Source organism: Gigantopelta aegis, chromosome 4 (assembly GCF_016097555.1).
Source record: "Gigantopelta aegis isolate Gae_Host chromosome 4, Gae_host_genome, whole genome shotgun sequence".
NCBI classification, from domain to species: Eukaryota; Metazoa; Mollusca; class Gastropoda; order Neomphalida; family Peltospiridae; genus Gigantopelta; species Gigantopelta aegis.
In genome coordinates, this window is record NC_054702.1 from 31,089,017 (window position 1) to 31,112,069 (window position 23,053).

The 23,053-nt window shown below is 34.3% G+C and overlaps 1 protein-coding gene across 1 annotated transcript; it reads right to left on the reverse strand.

Moving 5' to 3' along the window:
• Positions 1-7,851: 7,851 nt before the first annotated feature.
• On the reverse strand, positions 7,852-21,622 carry LOC121370368 (protein MEMO1-like). Its single transcript, XM_041495535.1, has 9 exons — positions 21,480-21,622; positions 17,564-17,645; positions 16,715-16,783; positions 15,175-15,287; positions 13,561-13,672; positions 11,692-11,834; positions 11,119-11,195; positions 10,359-10,463; positions 7,852-8,065 (listed from the first exon to the last, which is right to left on the reverse strand). Exons 1-9 carry the CDS (start codon positions 21,529-21,531, stop codon positions 7,928-7,930), a joined length of 891 nt encoding a protein of 296 aa, XP_041351469.1. The 5' UTR covers positions 21,532-21,622; the 3' UTR covers positions 7,852-7,927.
• Between the last annotated feature and the right edge of the window lie 1,431 nt (positions 21,623-23,053).

The following is a 23,053-nucleotide window of genomic DNA, read 5'->3' on the forward strand; positions in this document are numbered from 1 at the left end:
CTTTAATGCACAGAAACCAATTTTGATTTTTAATGTCAGTGACATTTGCAGGCCTCCCAGTCACTTGTACATAGGAATTTGCACACCAAAATATAGGTATTATAGGAATTTTGAGGTCAAATATAGGAGTTTTAAAGGAAAATTTTGACCGATTATTAAAATTATAGGCATTTTATATGGATTTCTAAAGACATTTACATTACTAATGTTATGTTCTTACCTTGTGTATGTACACAAGATACCATCTACTACCTCAACAAATATATATACCAAGGCTTGCCAGCAGTCCATGGTGATATCCAGGATACTTTGAAAGTTGGTGCATCTTGTATCAGTATAACATCCTCCTCACCTCATCAGGTGAGCAGGATCTCGATTGGCACTTGATACAGATCTCCCACATTCAAAGCATCTTCTGAATTTCCGACAGGCTGGCTACCTTTCACTAAGAATATGACTCGGTAACATATCATATTCATCAGCATTCTGGCAAAGCAATTGAGTCAAATATATGAAATGAATCTCAATATAGGAGTTTTATAGGATCCTATAAAAATATAGGCGGTCTGCATTTGGGTTCCTGATTGCATAATTTTGACTCCCCTAGCACATTTCTATGAAAACTATAAATCATTGTATGAACTAAATCCCCAAAATGTATATAAAACCAAAGAATGTAAAAAAAAAGAATTCAAGCCCAAAGAAGGCATTTTAACAACAGTGACTGATATTTGTATGACTGAATGCATAATTTTGACCCCCCAAGGACATTGCCATGAAAATGATTAATCACTGTATGAAATCCCTAAAATTTAAATGAAACAAATTTAATTCCCATCCATGGTCTTTTTGACAAGAACGTCCCATTTTATATAGTCAAACTTTATGTTGAAGAACCAAACCAACAATTCGACATATTAATGTTTCGAGACAAAGATAAAAATGGTTGTTGAAAATGATTTCCAAAGAACAATTCTCAACCGTGAGATTTCCAGGGGTCTTGAGATTACAGAGGTCGGATAGGACACATTTAACTGGATATTTAGAATAATAGATGCAACATGTGGTAAATATACTCATGAAAAGAAATAAGAGAACACATGGAATTGTAGACCACGTTTAATTTACTACCAGCGTAACAAAGTCTGTATTTAATACAAAGTTACAATGTGGGATTTGATATCAATGGAAGGAAGGAAATGTTTTATTTAATGACACACTCAACTCATTTTATTTACTGTTATATGGTGTTGGACATATGGTGTTGGACATATGGTTAAGGACCACACAGATATTGAGAGAAGAAACCCGCTGTCACCACTTCTTTTCGATTAGCAGCAAGGGATCATTTATATACACCATCCCACAGACAGGATAACACATACCACAGCCTTTGATATACCAGTCATGGTGTACTGGCTGGAGTGAGAAACAGCCTAATGGGCCCACTGATAGGGATAGATCCCAGACTGACCGCACATAAAGTGAATGCTTTACCACTGGCTACGTCCTGCCCCTTGATGCTAATGGTGTCAAACTGTCAACCAGTAATAGTCCGACACTTAGAATTGACGGTTTTGGTCGCAGTCACCATCTGCTGTTACTTTTTTTGTGATCCCTTATTTTTTTTCCACCAGTATAGTTAATGAAATTAAAGTTACAGTATGTTTTCTTTAAAGACGACCCTAGAACACATTGACAATCATCAGCTATTGGATGTCAAACATTTGGTAATTTGGAAATAGTCTCAGCTACATTTTTTTTTTCATTATTAGCAAAGGATCTTTTATATGCAATTTCCCAGACAGGACAGCATATACTATGGCCTTTGATATACCAGTCATGGGGCACTGGTTTTTATCTGAGAATGGGTTTACCGAGGGTTTTGAACGAATGATTGAAGCACTTCAGGCGAGCGCTCTACCAACTAAGCTAAATTCCACTCCTAATGTAATGAGTGGGTGGGTGGGTGGGTGGGTATATGGTGTGGTTGATATGCAATAAATATTTAGTAATGGAGATATGTGGTGTATATGTACAGTAATCAGGATCATTTGTGATGTATGTATACATTGTAATGTAATGCCAGGGTCAGCAGACCATTAAATGTGTGTGCATTGCTTAATGATGGGATCGACTTGATGATGGGATGGGATGGACACCCCCCTAGTATGCCAATTAAAGCTTGTATTTATAAAACTTTAAAGTTAACTAAAAAAGTTTAGTCAAGTGTCCATTTGCCATCAAATCACGAGGTGCTGACGCTACCATGTGCCTCATCTATACTGTAGTCCAGCCTCCTGCATACCAGGTGTCATGTACCGTATGTAGTCCCATGGAAATGTGAGTCACTATCCTTTTCATTCACCATTTGTGTAATAATTTATTTTTTACTATCTTCATATATAATGTAATGAAAGGGGAAGGGGTATATGGTGGGGTTGATATGCAATAAATATTTAGAGTAATATTTATAGTGATCGGGACGATTTCTGATGAATTTTTAGTATAATGCCAGTGTCAAGACCATTACATATGTGCATAGGACATAGTGACATATTGCATTTTTATCACTTTCATGGACAATCAAACACCTCATGACATAGTCCTAGTACAAACCCTCCAATTAAGAAAATGTTGATAGAAGAAAAAAACATGCCATGAAAAAAATTCAAATATAGACCACAGCAAAAAAAAGTGCCTTCGACAATTAAAAACTCCACAGCATTGCCAAAAGCTGTAGGTAATTGCAGAGGTTGCTAGGATGACTAGAGCTGTATTTATTACATACCTATTCAATCTTACTATAGTGAAGAAGAAGAAATGTTTTATTTAACGATGCACTCAACACATTTTATTTACGGTTATATCGCGTCAGACATATGGTTAAGGACCACACAGATTTTGAGAGGAAACCCGCTGTCGCCACTACATGGGCTACTCTTCCGATTGGCAGCAAGGGATCTTTTATTTGCGCTTCCCACAGGCAGGATAGCACAAACCATGGCCTTTGTTGAACCAGTTATGGATCACTGGTCGGTGCAAGTGGTTTACACCTACCCATTGAGCCTTGCGGAGCACTTACTCAGGGTTTGGAGTCGGTATCTGGATTAAAAATCCCATGCCTCGACTGGGATCCGAACCCAGTACCTACCAGCCTGTAGACCGATGGCCTACCACGACGCCACCGAGGCCGGTCCCCTTACTATAGTGAAGACATTTTGAAACCATGTGATAAATTTATTTTGTACTGCATATATGTGCGATATGGACGGGAACTTTTAAATGGGGAATTCCCTTTTTCTTTTTACTGCAGTTAGCGCCTTTTATTTACGGACGTCATATATAATTTTAAAATGACATCACATCGTATTTGACACATTACACAAGGCTGACGCAGAGTATGATTCTTAACATTAAGTAAATCCATCAAAGGAGTTTTGATCATTGATTTAACAAAATGTTGTTATGATGTTAAATTAAAAAATGTTTTTTGTAAAACATAAAAGAGGGTATGTAATAAATACAAAACTTCACATACATTTTTTTCGCATCCTATTTATTGCACTAGTTTATTTTGTGAAAGAACATACCACTCGACCGATGCGCAGTCTCATATATATTCTTGCACAAAATAAACTTGTGCAATAAATAGAAAGCGAAAACAATGTATGTGAAGTTCTGTATATTTATTAAACTCAAGACTTAAGCCAAGTGTCCATTTGCTGTCAGATTATGAGCTTGTGACACTATGATGTGCCCTGTCTATGCTATCTTCTGTCTCCTGCATAACAGGGTGATCTGTGTCATGTATGTAGTGCTTGGAGAGTGTGAGTCACTATCTGATTTACTTAAACAGAAGCTGTACATAATCATGCAAATTCTCAAGTCAACAAACTATCATGTAAAAAATCTTAATGAGAATGAGTCATAGAATATCAAATTCTCTTAGGCATCAACTGTTAATAAACAGTGGTAAAACAAAACAATCTGTTTTCCATTCAAATTAAAGCATATGTTTATTACTTGCTTTTTATTATTTTTATACATCAATTAAAAACCCCCAATTGGTTTACATTAGTGTAAGTGGGCACTATTATGTCCCTGTTGATAGTTATCTGAATATATAGAGTACCTGCTTAATGCGTTAGATATCGGCTTTATCCTGCTCAGGCTGAACACTGAATGCTACATTCACCATTCTAACTTTTGTAGAATAAAGCAGGTATCTTAAGGCAAAAACTAGTTATTTGATTTGTCCTGCAATCGAAGAAGATGAGTTGGAAAATCAAATTGATTCAAATTTTTACTTCACAAATGGAGTATGATTAATCTGAGCAAGAAAGTATTATAGTATGGTGTTATAAAGGATACATGCTATGCTTCTTAAATTGCAAAATTTTTACCATGTCAATAATGAGATTTAAAACTCTAACTTCATAAATAAATGTCAATATATTGAACAACAAAAGAAATGCAAAGTTTTTAATATATTTTAATAATGCAAATATTTTGGTAAATAGACACTCAAAATGGGCTTATAATGTTCACACTAATAATTTTAACAGACACAAAAACTAAATTAATGTTCATTTTGTGTTTCTTTTGCTGTTCTGTATATTTTAAGTGTTGGGTTTTGACATTGACAAAACACTTCATTTGTACTAATTGGTACTTCAATTAATGATATAAAAAACATAGGTAATTAAAGGGGCAGTCTCAAAGTTGCATAATGACGAAAAATATTTATTACGGTAATTTTTCTTTGGAAATGTAAAAATTATACCTTGCCAACAAAAAATTACCTCCAAATAATTTTGTAATTCCATGTGCTATTATTTTTAAAAGTTATATTATTGAAAACTTCAATAACGGTAAATGAAAGATTAAAATGTGATGTCACAGGCTGAATTTGAATATTTTAATGAATATGTAATGAATACTTACTTTGAACTATATATTTTTCACGAAGCATTCTAAAGGAAATCACAGTTTATAATGAAAGGCAACATATTACAATTTTTCATATCCTTGAATTAATTATGCAAAGATTTATAATTATAAGATTACAATTATATGGGATTGATTAATTTGTAGCCATTTATCACAAATACATGTACATGGGTTTAAAAAAAAAAGTGAAATATGGCAAATGCAGCTTTGAGAATACCCCTTTAAAAATCTAGCCTCAAGCAAATGAGCCAAGTCCAACGAATGTCACATGACACACTGATAATACAGAAATTTATTTAGCCATTATACATGAATATAGTGCTTCCATGAAAAGGATAAAATATTATGGAACTTCTACCTAATTTCATCCTGCAGATCATCATACATTCTTTCATTCATTCTAATGAATCCAGCTAAATTGGTGCTGGCCTCTAACAATTGCAAGAATAATGCTTTTGTTCGTCAGGCTTTCACAGAAATCTTGTTGAGTCAATTTCTTGTTCGCACATTAAATATAAGACAGACATCAAAATAAGCAATATTTGGTAACCTATGTACAGATTACCACAAAATACAGACTTGATGATCCATAGGTTGAGATAGATTTATATTTTCATTAGGCCAAATAAAAATATGTGTGGTTCCGGTTACCCAACCGACACAATTCATTTTGACATTTTCGCTGAGCCTAAGTGTTTTTTTCTTCCAATTACTGATCTTCAGAACAGTGAGACAGTTCAGCATTTGTTTGAAATGTTACTTTGGTGATCTTTGCCATGACCAGTTTGACAGATTTTAGGAATAAAAAAAAAAATTAAAAAAAAAAATTAAAAATAAGTTATAGCCTACCTACCCTAATGTTTTCCCACATGTAACTAGAACCACACATATCTTTTTAATAGGCCTTAATACTACTATAAAATCTCTTCACAGACTCCCTGATAAGTTGTTATTCATTCATGAACTGTTTTCTAAGTTACCGTCTATCTGAACAACACAATTAATCAACATTTTGGTTTTGTTGTTTTAGTTTAATAACATTTTGTGTAGAACGAAGAACACATTTTGACTTTCTTGGCATGTGGTAACTTTAACAACCATTTGATAGATAGATCGGTAACTAGTTTAACGTGCCCATATACCACTAGGGTTTCGAACACGCCCATCCAGAGTCCGACCTCCGATAAGATTGGTGACCTGACTCGGGATGGGGTGTGTGTGTGTGTGTGTGGGGGGGGGGGGGGGGGGTGTGCATGTGTAGAGTTAAAAATGGGCAGAATTTGAAAATAGTAATTAGTAAAAAAGTTACAAGCCAAAAATAAAAAGAATTGACTGCTCGGCCGAATATTTATATAATTTGGAGCATTTTAGAAGGACAGTCCAAAAATAAATAAGAGAAAGAAGAGAGGATCGGACTATTTAATAATATTTTTGACTTAGTTTGATACCCGTGTAAGGCATGATTTACATGGCCCTTGCAGGTTTCGCAAAATCAACTAGTTTAAAGTGACAGACCCTAGTTTTTAAACACTACAACTTATTTGTTACTATTAAAGCCGTTTTTGATCATTTAAATTAGAAGTATTTACATTTAATTATTTAAAATATTCATTATTGTACACCTGAAATGGCTCTGGTCATTCAGGTATTTGTAATACCCAAAACACTTTTTTTTTAATAATTCTAAAAACGCACATTCATCCGAGAAATAATGGTTATTGGGACAAGCTCTAAATATTTTTAAACAGTATTTTCCCTATTAAACATCACAGATTTGAGCTTCTCTCTGTTATAATCTTATACAAATGGGTTGCAGGTTTGTACATTAACTAAAAGTTAATGTCCATTTTCATTGGCTGAAACTAGGATCTGCACCTTTAATTTTTTTAATTTAAAATTTCATTTCTCAGAGGCCTGTGGTACGAGTGTGTGCTTGGTCATTTAGTAAAAGATTATTACAAACATACATGACTAGAGATATGACCAAGTAAAACTACTGGGTTTTATGTTGACATCTATCTAGTGCATGTCAAGTGTTTACAGTACTATGTACAAGCATTATGCTTGAAAAAACATAATTTACATTTTTCGTAAATTAAATTTTTAAATCTGCCTATTTTCACAATGTTCCATCTATTCTTTTAGGAAATAAATAATACAACATACAGTAAAATAGCCTTCGTCAGCTGACTGAAGCAAATAGTCTATACAAAAGATCAATATCTTTTTTTAACAACTTGCGAGTAATACTGAATTCTATTACATTATGATATTTTTACAACTTACAAGAAAAACTGAATTCTACTACATTCATATCAATTTAATATATTTTTTGCTAATTAATTCTTATTGCAAATGCAACCAGTACACAATATGCATTACTAAATGTACTAATAGTAGTCAAGCTAATACAAAACTTTTCTACATCTTGCACTGAATCAATACAAATCATTTAACATATAAGGGACCTAATTCACAAAACTCTCTCAAGCAACATTGCGTTGTCTTTACAAGTCTTTTTACACTGACCTTGTGAGACCGCAAAGTTCTGGGCTCAAACTGGAAATAATTATATTTTAGCCAATCATCAGATATTTAGAGTATTTCTTTGAAAATTAGTTTTAAAATGGCAAATTTGAAGAAAATGCTGGCATTCAAATGTTGTAGTCACTTTGTATAAAAATTAGCAATTGTCTTTTCCAATTAAGAATACTTCACCTGACCTCAAACAAAATGCATATTCTCCATGGGGTATTCGTGTGGTAATCGACATAGCGAGCTTTAAAAGACCCCAATTAGACCCCAAACACAGTTGTTGAAACGGTCATACAAATGTCTTTTTCATTTTGTGCATAAATCTGGGTAAATAAAATGGTATTAAAAAACAGAAAAGAAATATCAAGAGAAAGTTGATTTTATCAAACTATGTACAGTGGTTTAAAAGTAAATAAAGGGGACAAAGGTTGGATGTAGATCAGTGAACCACCAGTGTTCCAGCTGCATAGCTAACGGAAGAGTCGTGAGTGCTTCTACACTGGCTAGACTGAGCGTATTTAACAAACTTAAATGTCATCTTCCTATTCCCATTCTTTGTGTGAACCGACTCTATTGCCTGCAAAACAAAACAAAGATAATAAATAACCAGAATGTAAACAAGCATTTTCAGAGTACTGGACCCAACACATTTTTTAATCACTTAAAATCAAAGGGCCATAACTCTGTCAAAAATGGGTAAAGCACCATGAAATTCAAACTTGATCTGGGGCCTAATTCACAAAGGCCTCTTAGGCTCTGTTAGACAAGAAAGCATCCTCTTTGCAAGTTTTTTAGCACTGCACTGCGAGATCACAGAGTTGCAAGAATTTAGTGAATTAGGCCCCTGTACTTGATAAGGCTAGGGTGAGGCAGAGGCCAGTGGTAAAGCACTTGCCTTGTTTTTTCTTTCATGAATACTTAACCTTACCTCTGACCTACGGTAGAGAGGCCAGATTACATACAAAAAGAAATAAGATCTTAGACCTTTGATTTTGTTGTCAATTAGTATGACTAGGGGGTAAACAATATGTACATCTCCCTGAAAACAAAACTGTCTTTAAACTTTACACATTTTCTTTTAGTATAGCTAATGTAAATGTCATGATTTTAGATGAGTACTTATTTATACAAACATAAAATTTCTATTCCTATGCAACTGCAGATATCATGACAGCTGTATTGAAACAATGAAAGGTTATATTACTTTAAAGTTCACCTGAATGGTCCAACAAAATATTGCTTGAAAATATAATATACATTTAGTTGGTTCTGAACCGTATTTTTATTCAACCAGTTTGATAGTTGTCTTGAAAATGTATACATTTAGTTGGTTCCAAAACATACTTGTAATCAACCAGTTTGCCAGCTGTCATGTTCCAGTTCTTATCAATATTTTGGTATATATGTCATAAAGTTTGTTTTGTTTAACAACACCTCTAGAGCAAAGTGAAATATTAATCGGCAGCTAATGAAAACTCACTACATTAGCAGCAAAGGATCTTTTATATGCACTTCCCACAGACTAATAGAATCTATCACCATTGTGAGCTATAGATAAGGCAATTCCAACCCAAGGGACAAAATGTTTTTGTGCGAGGGTCAAGGTTTGATTATTTTTCTTGCCCATTTAATTAGAGTAACAAAACATTAATTTTGTAAGCTATGGTTTGTTTATTGTAGATTCATAAACATTTCACCTACAAACTCCTTTAATCATACATGGGAAAAATGTAGTCCACATTATGCAATGACATAAAAATGTAACTTATCAATAAATATAAAGTTGAAAATATTAATTTGTTTACATATTTTAAAAACAATGATACAACATTAAATGGCAAACAGAATTCTGAAAAACATGAGTTATGATGTCAATCGTCGTAAAAAATGTGTTAGATTGTCTAGCCCTCGGGTCAGACAGATTTATCTAGCCCTAGGGTCAGACAGATTTTTCTAGCCCTAGGGTCAGACAGATTTATCTAGCCCTAGGGTCAGACAGATTTTTCTAGCCCTAGGGTCAGACAGATTTTTCTAGCACCATGCAAAAGCTGGATAACCCTATCCAGTGGGCAAGCAAGAAAAGTATATACTACAACCTTTGATATACCAGTTGTACGGTATTGGTTGGAACAGGAAAAGAAATCCAATCAGATAATCAGGGATGAGAATGACAATTTGTATTTTCATCTGAAATTAGCCGGGGTCCAGGGGGGCCGCAGGTTCCTGGCGAGGTCCAGGGCAGAGCCCTGGTCAGGGTGTCACGGGGGCTTTGCCCCCCTGAAGCTATAGGGTTTTTTACAATTGCAAGGCAAAAATCTGCAAAAATCACATACTTACACTTTGACACAGGTTGTTGTTCAGTCCTTCAGTCTATTATTTGAATCAAAGTTTGCAAAGTAGTCAATGTTTTAAAAGATTGTTTCTCAGTGTTCATAATGGGCTAGAACTGTAAGGGCTATGCTGATTGGTCTCAATATCTCAGACGTCTCAATTTTAGCCAATCACAGTGGTCGTAGTGAACAGTACAAAACTCATACACACAAAGCTAGTTTTGTTTTATTTTCGTATACACACAATGCGTCGAAATAAACATGGTGGCTGCTACATTACGATAGCAGCTGCACGACTTCAACTTTAACTGATATTTCCACAGAGTGCAAGGCATATACCTATATTCTACCCCTCCTTCCCCCCAAAATTTTTCTCAACAAATTTACACGTTTCACAGGATCGACCCTGGGGATCCAAAATCCGCGGAAATTCGCAGAAAATTCTCATCCCTGGATAATGGGTGCAACAAAGGGATTTGATCCTATGACCTGAGCACTCTACCGACCAAGATCCAGCCCCATCTTTAAAAGAGGACTTACATTAAGTAGAACTCCAATAGGATGTCTTCCACATATAGTGTTGTTGTAATCTCCAAGGTATCTTGTAAAATCTGACGGGCCCATCTTTTCTATTATATCCATTCCCTGAAAAGATATTTAAAAAAAAATGAATGGAATAAACACATTTGTGATCAAGAAAACTTAAGTCCAGAAAGAAATCAGTCTAGCAGGGACCTAGTTTAAAAGTTATGTGCGCCGTCAACCCTAGATCAAATTAATAACAAGTCTGGTTGTTAATATCTACTAGTGTTGGCAATCTTCACTGCTTTTGTTTATTATCTCTATATACTAATAGGTACATGAGTGAAGTTCATCAGTTAAAGACGTTTGAATGACTAAAATAGAATACTAGTATTAAATATATTTTTCAACAAAAAATATCAGTGCCTGTATATTGTATGTGTTTTTGGTTGATCCAGTCAAACATCTTATTTATTAATATATTTTTTTTATATGTACAAAATTATTGGCAGACCACATCCTGTTTGGGTCACTTACAAACATTAAGATGACCAGAAACACATTGAATATACCCACTGATATTCTAAATGAGAAACTATATTATGTGAAGACAAGGCCAAGGGCCTGTTGAGTTTTTGTGTTCTACTACAGCCTTGGCCTTAAAGATCATACAAATTACTGTGGACAGAGGTAATACGTTCATTTTCAAAGCATTTAGAATGTTTGAAATATGCACAATAATACACATACAACAAAAATGTTCTATGTATGTACCCACCATTCTATCTAAAGCTTCAATGGACTGCCAGATATCACCAAAACTTTTATCATGAAATGTGTAATGGAATCTCCGCCCTGAAACAAAGTACTAGTAACTTACAGATCAAACGCAGGCATCAATGTATACAATTTTAAAAAAATCTGACAACCCCAAACCCTCAACGTCTACATATTTGTAAAATGCATGGCATCTTTGTATACATCTCTACGTAATAAGTAAATGAAAAAAAGCTGCAGGTCAGTACAAATGATTCTAGACAAATCACCTGTAGCTTAAGGGAGAAAACTTCAGGAATATTTTTTTGTGAAATTATAGAGCTACCACTTTGTACTCATTTTATAAACTGGCAACCCAGTACAATACTGCTGAAAAAGATTACCATCAAACCTGGGTGTGTGTGTGCATGTGCATGTGCATGCCTGTGTATATGTGTGTGTGCATGCCTGTGTATATGCGTGTGTGTGTGTGTTTGTACATGCATGAGTTAAAAAATGTGTGTATGGACATACAGGGCTTATTTTTACTAGTGTCCACTTTCTACCTGACATGAGCACTATATAAGAAACCTACCCCAGTGACAGAAGTCTGATGAGATGACAAAGAGGTTTTCAGGGTCTAGAAGATACTTGCTGAATAGTTTTCCATACTGCTGCTCCTTGTCGGCACTCAGCGAGCCGACTAACACGGGGACAATGGTTAGATCATTCTTCTGACTGAAAACAAGAATTCAGCATAATTAAATGTCTCGGTACAGAGGCAATGGTTAGATCATTCTTCTGACTGACAACAAGAATTCAGCAGAATTAAATGTCTCGATACAGGGACAATGGTTAGACCATTCTTCTGACTGACAACAAGAATTCAGCAGAATTAAATGTCTCGATACAGGGACAATGGTTAGACCATTCTTCTGACTGAAAACAAGAATTCAGCATAATTAAATGTCTCGGTACAGAGGCAATGGTTAGATCATTCTTCTGACTGACAACAAGAATTCAGCACAATGAAATGTCTCGATACAGGGACAATGGTTAGATAACTCTTCTGACTGAAAACAAGAATTCAGCACAATGAAATGCGTCGCCTACCATAAACATTTTCAGTGCACTGTGATGAACATCTGTAGATGTAACCATAAAACAACTTTCATTGACCTAGAGCTTACAGTTTGTGAGGAACTGATCCAAATGCGAAACTTTAACACAGAATTTAATGCATAAATTAAACCAGTTGCCATCGTCAGACAAATTTAATGCCTTTATTATCTATATGGTTCATCATAACCAAGTTAATAAAAATCATATGAAGCACACGTGTAATGACCTAATTCTAGGAAGCGACGTCATAACATGACGTTGCTTCTCCAGTCCTAGCTCAGACTGAGCATGTGAAATATGATGTCATTTCCTTCTAGCTGGGGTTAAAACATTTTGAGATGGTCTTTGTTATTCATAAAAAAATGACACCCAATAGCCGATGTATTTTTAGTGCTTGGGTGTCGTTAAACATTCATTCATTCATAAAAAAATTAACAATAATAATATGGATAATAAACAAATTATTACACTCGCGCGTGAGTCGTACTGATTTTACAAAACGTGTGTTAGAATTCATGTATCACCTTGCCCTAGCTCGAGCAATACAAAAATCCTGAAACTTGTTTAAAAAAATCAGTACGACACACAAGCTTGTATAATAATCTCTATATATCTCGCCTTTTTATTTCATAAAGCAAGACAATAATGGCATAAACAAGTAAAGGTTACTTCATTCATGCAGCAGGTGAGAACGATTGTTTTGTTCCCAGTGTGCAAATTTAATTTTGCATTACCTTTTTTTTTTTAATAAATGTGGAGAATCATTTGCATAGACATAACGGGTTATGCAAAAAGGAAATGGGTTACCTGAATTTATTTTTGCATAACACATAAAATGGTTATGCAAAGTTTCAAATCTCAGAGACTTGATGTCGAAACAATGAACAGCCAGTAAGAGCCATATAAATCGCATTCTATCTATATCATAAAACAAAAAACAACAGGTGTAAAACTATGTATTTGTCTGATCAGAATTCACCGATAATCAGAACTAAATTGATTAGCAAAATATATTGACATCTACATGTATGTTACCAACAGCCCTCTACGTTAACTTTTCCATCTAGGAGCCAGATGGTGCCGACTTGTATTTTGATATAGATAGTATAAAATGTTTTAGTTGCCAAATGAAAAAAATGGTCGTATATGTGACCATATTCGGTCGCGATGTAGAGGGCTGGTTACCAAGTATATTATACAATTATTGCATATTTCTATAATGAGATTTTGATGACAACTCTAAGGAAAAGTAGTTTATTAACCATCTTACAATCATCTTGTACATATACAAGCACTTAAAAACATAGCTTGGTTGATAGCTGTCATCAAGTTAGCCACAAACCTTTCCATAACTTTGGCAATAAAAGGCAACTGCATTTCAATGCTATGTTCTTCTTCATCTGTGTCTAGAGACATGTTCTCGAACAGACCAGTGGCATAGAGATCGTTGTAAACTGAAAGTAAAGGTTAAAATGGCAGTCCCTCGTTTTTAAACACTACAATGTATATTACACTACCAGATCTGTTTTTCATAACTGAAGTCAGATGTTACTTGCATTTTTATTGTTTAGATGATCCATTTCTGTACATCCAAAGTGTTTCTTGTCATCCTGGTGTTTGTAATGCATTTTTTACAATTCTAAACACATGCACATATACCTATAAGAAGTAACGGTTTTGAAGATGAGTTCTAGTTTATTTTTAGAAGGTATTTCCCTGTTTCAAAGTCATAGACCCAGGGCACAATATTTCAGGAGAATCATTGTTTTGTTCGAGTGTTGGTTATGCAATTTTAAAATCATGAGAACAGCCAATCGGTTACGTAGTGAACAATTATATTCTAAAATTAAAAGTACCATATATCAGTAATGAAAGAGAAAATCAGTTTGTTTTTAAATACATTTGAACCACCAATGTAGCACAGAACTGTAGTTTAAGTGTTCTAGGTCTCCGACGTAATGAATTTTAAAAACAAACACTGAAATATTATGATGTTGTTGTGACATCTAATCAACACTGTCAAAGGAATATGAATAGTTAGTCCAAATTCACAAGATGACATACAAAATTAATGGAAGCTCCAATTATTATTTTCATTTAGTCCCAGACATTTTATTTGTAAATAACACAATCAAGAAAGAAAGGAAGAAATGTTTTATTTAATGATGCACTCAACATACTTTTATTAATGATTATGTAGCATCAGATGGATAATGACAATAAAGTAGATTACATGACACACCTGAACATGATGTTCATTTTAAAACTGTAGGGTACATCTGTAAGCAAGCTATTTCTCAACATTATTTTGGGTAGGTGAGAAGTTTGTAGCCCGCCTGGTAGGCACTTTACATGGGCTAATGCAGGTACTTGCAATTGCCCACCTTAAAACACAATTATTTTTTTTGGTTTTTTTTTTTGTTTAATGACACCACTGGAGCACATTGATTAATTATTCATCGGCTATTGTATGTCAAACATTTGGTAATTCTGATTCGGAGTCATCAGAGGAAACCCGCTACATTTTTCCTAATGAAGCAAGGGATTTTTTATATGCACTTTCCCACAGACATGATAGCACATACCACGGCCTTTGACAACCCAATCAGTTGAATGGATCCACTGAGGTGATTCGATCCTGCAACACAAGCACCTCAGATGAGCACTCAACCGACTGAGATAAATCCTGCCCCACCCCTGAAAACACAAGGTCTGGAAAATGCATTGCAAGATATTACAAACACTAGGATGACCAGAAACATTCCAGATGTACAGAAATGGGTAATGTAAAGAACAAAATGTAAATAATGTCCAATTTCAATTATCAAAAATGGATACAATAGTGAAAAATATGTGGCACTGTTGAAATCACTTGAAAATTTTTAAAACTGATCATTAATGTCATGAATCAAACTTTTGAAAACAAAATTTTGTAATAAAAGTATCAAAGTTTTACCTTTTGAATCAATGGAAAGATCATACAATGGAGTTTGATATTTTTCACATGAAGACAACGCACAGCCAGAGAGACGTACATGATGTGATGGGCCAAGAATAAACACACGTCGTCTGCAAAGAAAGAAATGTATTGTTTGTAATTATAACAAGCTGTATAAACATTCTCAATACTTATTTCACAAAATGCAGTGCTGGGAATCAATCGTCAGTTTGCACCATCATCAGTATCAATTAGGGACCATAATATTGTTTCATTTCCTCTACAAGTAGTAGAGGAAATGAAACACTGTTCACAGCAAAAAAAAAAAACAGAAGAAGATTCATTTGTGTATTAAATACATACAACGTATGTCATTACCAGCCTTTGAATACAATGTTTAATAAACATAAATTGAACATAATAGAAAGCTTATTCATTAGTAAGCTATTATCACAGACCATGACACTAAAGGGGACATAACTCTGTATTGGACTGATCATGAAACTTGGAGACTTGTGGTTCACAAACCAAACAGTTTCAAGCATGCAATGGTTGTTGCATTTTATTAATCAGCATGTCACTAATAAAATATAATTAGACCTGTAACATTCAGCAATATTTATACTATTACAGCATTAAAGGGGCATTACCATAGTTACAAGTGCCATATTTTACTATTTTTACATTTATTTGCTATAAACAATTATGAAATAATTATTCCATACATAATTTGCTTCCACTTGATATAAACAGTGGTTGCTTTAGAACCCTGGAATAAAATATAAAGTAACAGGGAAAACCTACATCATATCAATCAAAATTTCAATAAATTTTTTGCTTTCAAATAATTGTGTGCAAAACGTGTATGCCATAACTATGTCAATCACTCTATACAGATTTTCCAGTATTTTTTACTGCTAGAGGAGTTTTGTTTTTTAATAACCTGTATATTTGGCTGTAATTTGTTTTATGGGCATGTTCTTCAAACCGTAATGTTAAAGTTTGTTTTGGTTAACGGCACAACTAGAGCACATTGATCAATTAATCATCAGCTATTGGATGTCAAACATTTGGTAATTCTGACTCGTAGTCATCAGAGGAAACCCGCTACATTTTTTTTCTAATGCAGCAAGGGATGTTTTATATGCACTTTCAGGAAAACACATACCATGGCCTTTGTCCAGTTGTGGTGCACTGGTTGGAATGAGGGTAATCCCAATAAGTTGAATGGATCCACCGTGGTGGTTCGATCCTGCGATGCAAGCACCTCAAGTGAACACTCAACTGAAAGAGCTAAATCTTGCCCCCAAAACCGTAATGTATAAATTTTTTAATTAATAACTAGTCTTGGGCATTATGAAACTTGGAAACAGACCCTTACTACTGGCATATAAAATCTGTATGCTGCAGAAAGTACTTCAAAGTACTGTAGAATCATTAAGGTAGAATTCCAAATATTTTCTTGTCAGGACATCTGTAATCTTGACTATTTTGAGATTGAACATTTGAACAAAATTTATATTTAAAAGTGGTGGGTAGACACTGTACAAAGCCTTACATATTTGTTGGATCAATCTGTTTATATGCATGGGCGGAACATCCACCACAGTAATAATAGCCAGCATGTCTGAAAAAGCACAAATATAAAATTACAGAAAACATTAACCTTCAGTATTTAAGTCAAAACAGTAAGAAAATGCCTATTTAGTAAATACACAAAACACAGACAACAATATATATTTATGATAAATCTTCTAATGAAAATGTATGAACCACATACATGTACATTATTGTAATGTCATGACATATAGTCTGTCCTACTAGCCTATATCGTAGGAACTGTACATCTGGATAAATTCTGTCTACACCAGCATATTTAATGGGTCCCAGTTGAATCCGGTTTAGACATGAGTCCACTGTATATATATTTTTTGGTGAAAAACTAATACCATTGTAATATTTCTCTGGAATTTATTAATCTTTTGATGTTAGAAAGACAAATAGCCAAAATGGCATATCAGTTAAAGAATCAAACAAGAATTCCATGGAATTAAATGTCTTGCCTACCATAAACTTTTTCAATCACTGTGATAAACATCTACACGTGTACATGTACAACTATAAACCAAGTTCATTGACCTAGGACGTAAGTTTGTGAGAAACAGATCTACACGTGAACCTTTAATGCAAAAGTTGATGCCGCTTTGCAACTGCCTCCGCCATCGTAAAAGTAATGCCTACATTTCACAGGTCTAGTAAATTGTTTAACTTGTGCCTGATCCATTTGTTTTTTAAAAAGCAATAAAATATATTTCAATCTCGCCGTATTACTTCGTAAAGGTGAGACAGGTTCACGAGACCATTCAAAACACTTCATGACGTGACTGTTTTAAAGCAAGATACATACGGTGCTATAATTGCTCTGGCTGGAGAATGGACTGGCTTAGCCTTTGACAACCAGCTATCAAGTTGACAAGTCAGTTCTCCCACTGAAACAAAATTTACAAAAGGTAATAATATTATACGAATGAATGAATGAATGTTTAATGTTGATTGGGTGTCAAACAAAGGTTTGTGATGATCAACAACAATTTAAAATTTCAAAATTAATAAAAATAGTCTATAAAGCTAAATGTTATACGAAGACATATACAGAATAATAATATATCATCATGTATGTACCACCTACAGTGTACAGTAAATCCTTGATGAACAGAGGCCCGTCTCCATTAGAGGCTGCATCTCAGAATATAGTACCAAAAATAAATGCCTGCTTTACATTACTACATAAAAATCTGTTTCTGCTATTCTAACTTTGTCAGATTATACTCATCACCTCTTTTGTATGACGTTTAAAATGTCTGCAGAATGGTTTATGTTGGAATCTCATGATCTTATGCTTCTGACCCAAAATCTAGAATTCGCTGAAGCATAGAATCATGCTGAATTCGTAACCTGCCTAGGTAACCAATTGTTTGAGTACATGAATAATATATTGTGTAACTGTAATGCGAAAACAATGGTTCGCATGAAGTATTGGGCCCTGTTATTTTATTGAGTATATTTTAAGTTAGGCCTCTCAAGTTTTAAAGTTTTTCAGGATTCTATATTACATGCAACAAGCAGCCAGAATGCTGCCTGAAATCTGTTTGTTGCCTGCTCTAATCTTTGGAAGCAAAAGTTGCTGCCTACAGGGCTTCTAGATTATGGTAGCCCCACTCCCATGGCATATTCAATGTTGGGCTAGTAAATAACTACTATTGCCATGCTCGATGGATAGTGAAATTTGTTTTGGTCAAATGTTGCAGTTAAGTCTATTTTGTAAATATGAATATCCTGACCCAACCCCAACATTAGTGTTTTTCAGCTCTATCTCCCTCGTTAGGTGACATATCTGATTATTACTATTATTTAGTAACATTGTATTAACTTAAAGTGCTGTGCCAGACCATACACTAAAATTTCAAATTCCATAATTAAATGCTTTCTTAATTCATTGCAATAATATTTTACACCGATAGGTAAAATCAATAATTATGAAAATGCCCCATAAAAGTATTAAAACATCACTCCCGTAGAACACTGCCGGAAACGACCGAGTAAAATTCTCGGTAAAAACATTTGCCTGTAAATAGCCGTGACGTCACGAAGGGAACGCGCTTCACTGAAACCTACCACGAGATGACTTCCAGTGCAAGCGAAAGTGGGACCGACAGCGACTGCCAAGCTCATTGATCATGCGATTCTTCTTTCGATGATGAATAGTGTAGTAATGACGACTGGACTAATATTTGTGCAACACAACAAATAATGCCTTATCAGTTTGAACCTGGAACATCTTACGACGAACCACCGGCCTGACAGATGACGATGAAAATGGTCGTGGAGACAGCTTACCACTAATTTACAACTTTTATTCTTGTTTTGTTCTTTAGCTTTTCGTGCGAATTATTTTGCTACACTGTATATTCTAATACTTGTGATGTAGTAGAAAAGACGATAAATAACTCTTGAATTCTACGAGTCAAGTGGACCCGATATCGGTAATTTCAAGAAATAAACAAAAATGACTTTTAGTCCGTCCCATCCCTCTATGAAGATGGGTTTTTGTGTGAATAATTTCAGTTTAGTTTGACGTAAAAAAAACAAGTAAAAGTGTTTTGGAAATAACAAAACAATACTATTTTTTGTGTGCAGTTGTGAAAACAGTCTGCTCAGAAATAAATAACTTATTTTAATTTAAAAAAATAAACAAAAACGACTTTTAGTCCGTCCCATCCATCTATGAAGATGTTTTTTTATATGAATAATTTCAGTTTAGTTTGACGTAAAAAAAAAAGTAAGTGTTTTGGAAATAACAAAACAATACTATTTTTTTGTGTGCAGTTGTGAAAACAGTCTGCTCAGAAATAAATAACTTATAGCACATTCCATAGTATGAAAAAAGGTTTTCTCTGTGGGAAGGTATAGTAAAATTAATTTAATGTATTTTTTTTTTTTTTTACAAAAAAAACCCTACATTTTTGTAGGATGGGATGGACTAGGCTATAGATACTTACTTGTCTGTACTTTATTGTTTTAATGTTCACGAACTGTAAAGAAAAATCTCACAAATGAACGAGATGCAAACGACAACAAATCGGATCTCGATGATTGCACGAACCGTGCATGAGAAAACAAACTGACCGGAGTTGAAAGCATAACGCAATTTGGGACATTGACGATATGCACCCCAAGGTCGTTTCGGTGTGGATGGCGTCGGCTTGTTGTCATTTGTTTTGTGTCCCAGAAAAATTGTTGGTATGGTATCTTTTTTTAAAAGCCATAACACATGGTATTCCCATATCTCGCTTAAGCCGACAAGCCAGTTAGGATGAATCGCAACTAAAGTGTCTGCTGTTGCAACGGTCTCCGGCATTTTCTTCCTGTCCAGTATTTCTACGTTGTTTTAATCAAATTCACAAACAGCTTTCTCACAGCAACATTACTAGGAAATGCGTGAAGACTAAATTTATCGGTTTTTGTATTGCTACAGCCGCCACCAACACGCCGTTTAACCATAATAAACACAAAAGAAGCAATGAACAATGGCGCGGACTATTGAAAGGAGTTCCCTTCATGACGTCACGGATCAAATCTTACGGAAATTCCCAAAACAAATTCAGCTGGTTCTGTTTTTCAGGGGAATATTTTTAAATGGATAATATACCGGTATATAATTTTTTTTCATTTTTTTTTATAATTTTCTAATCATATTAAATAATATCTTGATTGATATAGCTCAATACATCATACATCTGGAACAGCACTTTAAAGTAAAGTAGGGATAGTGAAGTTTTAATCATGGCTAATAAATGTTTAAAATCACTATCCCATGGCTAGTAGAATTTTAAAACCATTCTAGAAGCCCTGTGCCTTGGATTTTAATAAAAAGTCAAACTGATATAAAATACCAAACCAATAGAACTTTTTAGATGAAAAAGATGTCCACAAAACAGTTAGAATTAAGTCTAGATGTGGGCATGTCTTTATAAGTCAGCAACAATATTAAATCTGCAGCCTACCAGTACTTTTACTTCCTGGCAGCATTTTGCCCACTGCAAAAACCTTCCAAAATTGCCATTAGTAACAATGTGTGTCATTGAACTCTGTGTGTAGCTTGACCATTAGTAGCCTGTAGATCAAACGACATGGGTCTCCATCTTTAAAAATATTAAAGGCCCTGACCCAAGTTATTAGGCAGTGTGAAATATTTTTGGCTAATTGCAACTTTTTTACTGTTCAATTACACATTACTGACAATTTCTTGCTTAAAAATATAAATTTTGGCAAATCCAAAATAATGTTTCTGGTCATCCTGGTTTTTCTAGCAGTTCTGAAGGGTACGTACCTCAGTATCTGGGACATCAACTTTAAAATACATACATGTACAGTATAGTTGCCCATTTGTCACAACTATATATTTCAGGCTGTGAATTTAGCAAGATTCTACGCTTTAACAAATCTCAGATTTTGAGTTGCAAGGAATGAAGTGCAAGATACATACAATAACTTCATGTATGATGTAGGCATGGAGAAATAGAATATCCAATTTATTTTTACGATTCTAGCAGGATCCAAAATAAATTAATAAATTAAATAATAATAATAAATAAAACAATAATACCTCAAATTACAATGTGTGTATTTTCAAGGAATATTTTTTGTTTTGCCATTTAGTAAGTCGAATGATATGTGACTGTGCCTTTAAAACTTTGTTTGGCATCATAATCATTAGTACGATTCAGTCCACAGTTTCTTCTTTCAGTTTATAACATACCCACCATTATCGGGGTACCAGCTTCCAGCATGGGTTGCACGACGGACTTTAGACATCGTTAACCCAATCTTGATTTAATTATGTAAACACCTGGAACGAGAATAACGACATTAAAAGTTGAACAATAACAAAACACTGCTAAAGGCACTTCCCGGAAGTGAATTCTGTCAAATTTGCACATGCGTCAGCATGTTGCGGAAAGTCTAGGTTGTGTATCGAGGAGTGCATTCACGCTTTGTGTTCGGTTTAAACGTCTTATCTCTTTCCAGAAAAATATTGGCGTCATACACAAGTACACAAAAGCGTAAAAATTATGACAATTGAAAAATAAATAATATCATCGTAATAATACAATATATTTTTTAGCCTAAAATCTGTACGTATTTATTAATTTATGCAAGAAATTAAATGTAGTGTAAATGGGTGCCGAACGTATATTTACACTCACCGATACACAAAATCATAGACATTTCGCAACAGTGTTGATAAACCTGTAATTAAAGGAAATATGTTATTAAATTGAATAAACTTATGCACTTAAATAAATAAATAAATATATCCAAACGCTATCCACAAAGTTTGGGGTACCTATTAGAGTAAAAAAAAAAAAAAAAAAAAAAAAAAAAAAATCTATCGATCGATATTGTTAGTCAGTCAGTCAGGCAATATTATGAATATAGCAATATTATGAATATACCGACTGACCAAATATTTTACTTCTATTAAGACATCAATTGTTTAAATGCAAACTATTATGTGCATAATTTAAAATATACCATAATTAAACACAAATATAATGATTTCAGCCAATACAATACTTTTATCATACCTTTACCGGCTTCGGTGGCGTCGTGGTTCAACCACCGGACATAGGCCTAAGGCTGGTAGGTACAGGGTTCGCAGCCCTGTACCGGCTCCCACCCAGAGCGAGTTTTAACGACTCAGTGGGTAGGTGTAAGGCCACTACACCCTCTTCTCTCTCATTAACCACTAACAATTAACAACTAACCCACTGCCCTGGACAGACAGGCACCCAGGACAGCGTGCTTGAACCTTGAACCTTAATTGGATGAAAGCACGAAAATAAGTTAAGGAAGAAAAAACGGACATTTGGACAGTTATTAGCCCTCGAGTGTCCGTCTAGCTCTCTTACAGTCAGAGTACTCGGGCTAGCAATCCCCTTATCGACTGGCCATCAACAAAAACAATAAATTAATCAATCAATCAGTCGGTCAGTCAGTAAAAATATTAATCAATATAGTTTGTTAAAAGTATTGACAGTGGTTTGATTTATACATATATTAATTTACATACGGAAATAATAAATATTTTTTTTTTTAAAGAATTGATCACAACTAATTGTTGGTTCATGCAGTATGAACCGAAAAAACGACGTGCACACTTCAAGGATACTTACGTATAGTATATAAAAGTGTGCACATCGCTTTTTTTTCCTTTCTCTTTTGTATATGTAATATAAATATGTAATAATTTATATTTCTCTTGCGGTTGGGTATATAATTTTAGTTGGAAATCTATAGAATTGGGGATGGTTTTTGTAATTTTGTTTGTTTGTTT